General features: G+C 53.0%; 1 protein-coding gene across 1 annotated transcript in view; it reads right to left on the bottom strand.

Annotated features, from left to right (window-relative positions):
• Window positions 1-112, bottom strand: part of OTOG (otogelin) — an 80297-nt gene extending 80185 nt beyond the window's left edge. The window contains exon 1 of the mRNA XM_005883347.2: window positions 1-112. Within this exon, the coding sequence (XP_005883409.2) occupies window positions 1-35 (35 nt within the window). The 5' untranslated portion in view covers window positions 36-112.
• Window positions 113-1838: the final 1726 nt, after the last annotated feature.

The raw sequence follows: 1838 nt of genomic DNA, 5'->3' as shown, positions 1-1838 counted from the left end.
GCGGGCGCGGGGACGCGCGGGGCCGGGGCCCCCATAGGAGCACGAGGGGACGGGAAGCCTGAACACAGGCCCGGAGTCTGAGTACCTCTCCCGGGGAAGGCTAGGTCACACCTCCGCTCTGCCGCCCGAGGTCTGTCTTCAGTCTTGCCCCAGGGTTCCCTTGGCCCCTCCTCCCAGGCGCTTGGCTCCTCCCCAAGCTAGAGTGACAGGACTGCCCAGGTCATTACCATAATTTAGGCGCCTGAGGAAGGTCAGCCTTAGCCCTTCTTGTACTGGCTGCCCCTCCCAGGGGAGGTTGGAGTCAGATCTCTCAGCCCTAAGTCTTTCCCTCAACGAGGAGGCAGCCTGTGCAGCCTCCCACATCCCTTATTCCTCAGAGATCCCTGGCTCAGGATCCAGGTCCCGCAAGCCCCTTATGCCAGAGGCCCAAGATGTTAGTATGTCTCCTCCCACTCCCTTCACAGAGGTCCTGCGACATGCCCCTCAGTGGTCGGTGTTCAGGGCTCAGGTCGGCAGAGTCCTAGCCTGTGCTCCCACCGCTCTCCACTACAGCCTCCGGAGTCCGCCTCCCCGCCCCCCCACACACACTCCAGTTTGAGCAGCTCAGGAAATGTTAACTTAATAACAGAAGTGCCTCACACTCCCATCCTGTTGCTCCCATCAAGGCCAGACTTTGACGAAATTTTGTAAACTTCCCGTCCAGGAGGGAATTGAAAATGGAAATTTGGACCTGAGAGCCTTGGGAACCTGGGCATCAGTCATTTGTCCAACTAAGTGTTGGAACACCAACTAGATGCCAGTCCTTGGAGATGATGATTTTGGCCTGAGGAGGCTTCTGAACGGGGGTATAGATTTGGGATACATTCATTCATTCAGCCATTCAACTAAGTTGGTGAGCATCCATCCCTCATCACACGTTGTTCTGGGATGAGGGCGGTAAATAAAGCACAGGGGGTTTGCAGCCATGGGCGTAGATGGGAAGGGAACAGGAGAGAGCCAAGGATGGAGCCTGGTTAGGGCATGGGCGAAGGAAGGGTTGTCTCAGAGAAAGCTTGAAAAGGAACATGCATGGGTGAGGAGAACCAGGACTGGGCGCTATCCTCAAACCAAGAGGGAAGTATTATAAGAAGGAGTTTGTGGGGGAGGCAGTCATGTAAAAGGATTGGGGTGCCAGTGGACCGCATTCCCTCTTATAAGGGCATTTGCCACCTTGCCTGGATTCTAAACATGGCTATATGATACAGTAATGAAATGTAGAGAATCAACAAAGAAAATTGGAGAGGAATGTATTTCGTGTGTCTTTCCTGGACCTTTGGAAATCCCACAAGTTTTTCCCTTTTATCTCTGACGTAACTAGTTACTACTAAGGCAAGATCGTGGATAACATTTTAAGGTTCTTCTCCGGGAGGGATTTACATCTTAAACTAGGCAAATAAAAATAGTCTGCTGGCAAAACTTCAGCTATTGCAAAGGAGGTGGTCTTTAGGTGCTCCTGAAGTTACAATGATAAGTGGTTCCCTGATTTGGGCTGCTGTCCGCCTCCTGTTCCCTTCCCCCAGTGTGGTGCCTACCGCGCAGGCCCCCACCCAGGCACAAGAAGCTCCATAATGAAAAGTCCCCACTCTCCCCACTCACACCTGTCTTATTGCCCCTTTCCTGGCCCCTCTTTCCTCTCAGTCTGCCCCAGGCTGGGTCCATCCGTCTTTGTACCCAGCACTAGACCCAGAGTTGAGCAAACTTTGGTTGAATTGAATCACATGAACCAGGTGGGGTCTCAGACATGGGTTAAGGTCAGCCATAAATCCGACTGTCATTGCTAGGCCCTTCCATGCTTCAGT

Source organism: Myotis brandtii, unplaced genomic scaffold (assembly GCF_000412655.1).
Source record: "Myotis brandtii unplaced genomic scaffold, ASM41265v1 scaffold782, whole genome shotgun sequence".
NCBI lineage: Eukaryota > Metazoa > Chordata > Mammalia > Chiroptera > Vespertilionidae > Myotis > Myotis brandtii.
Note: the sequence above shows the minus strand (reverse complement) of the source record. Positions and strands in the feature narration are given on the sequence as shown.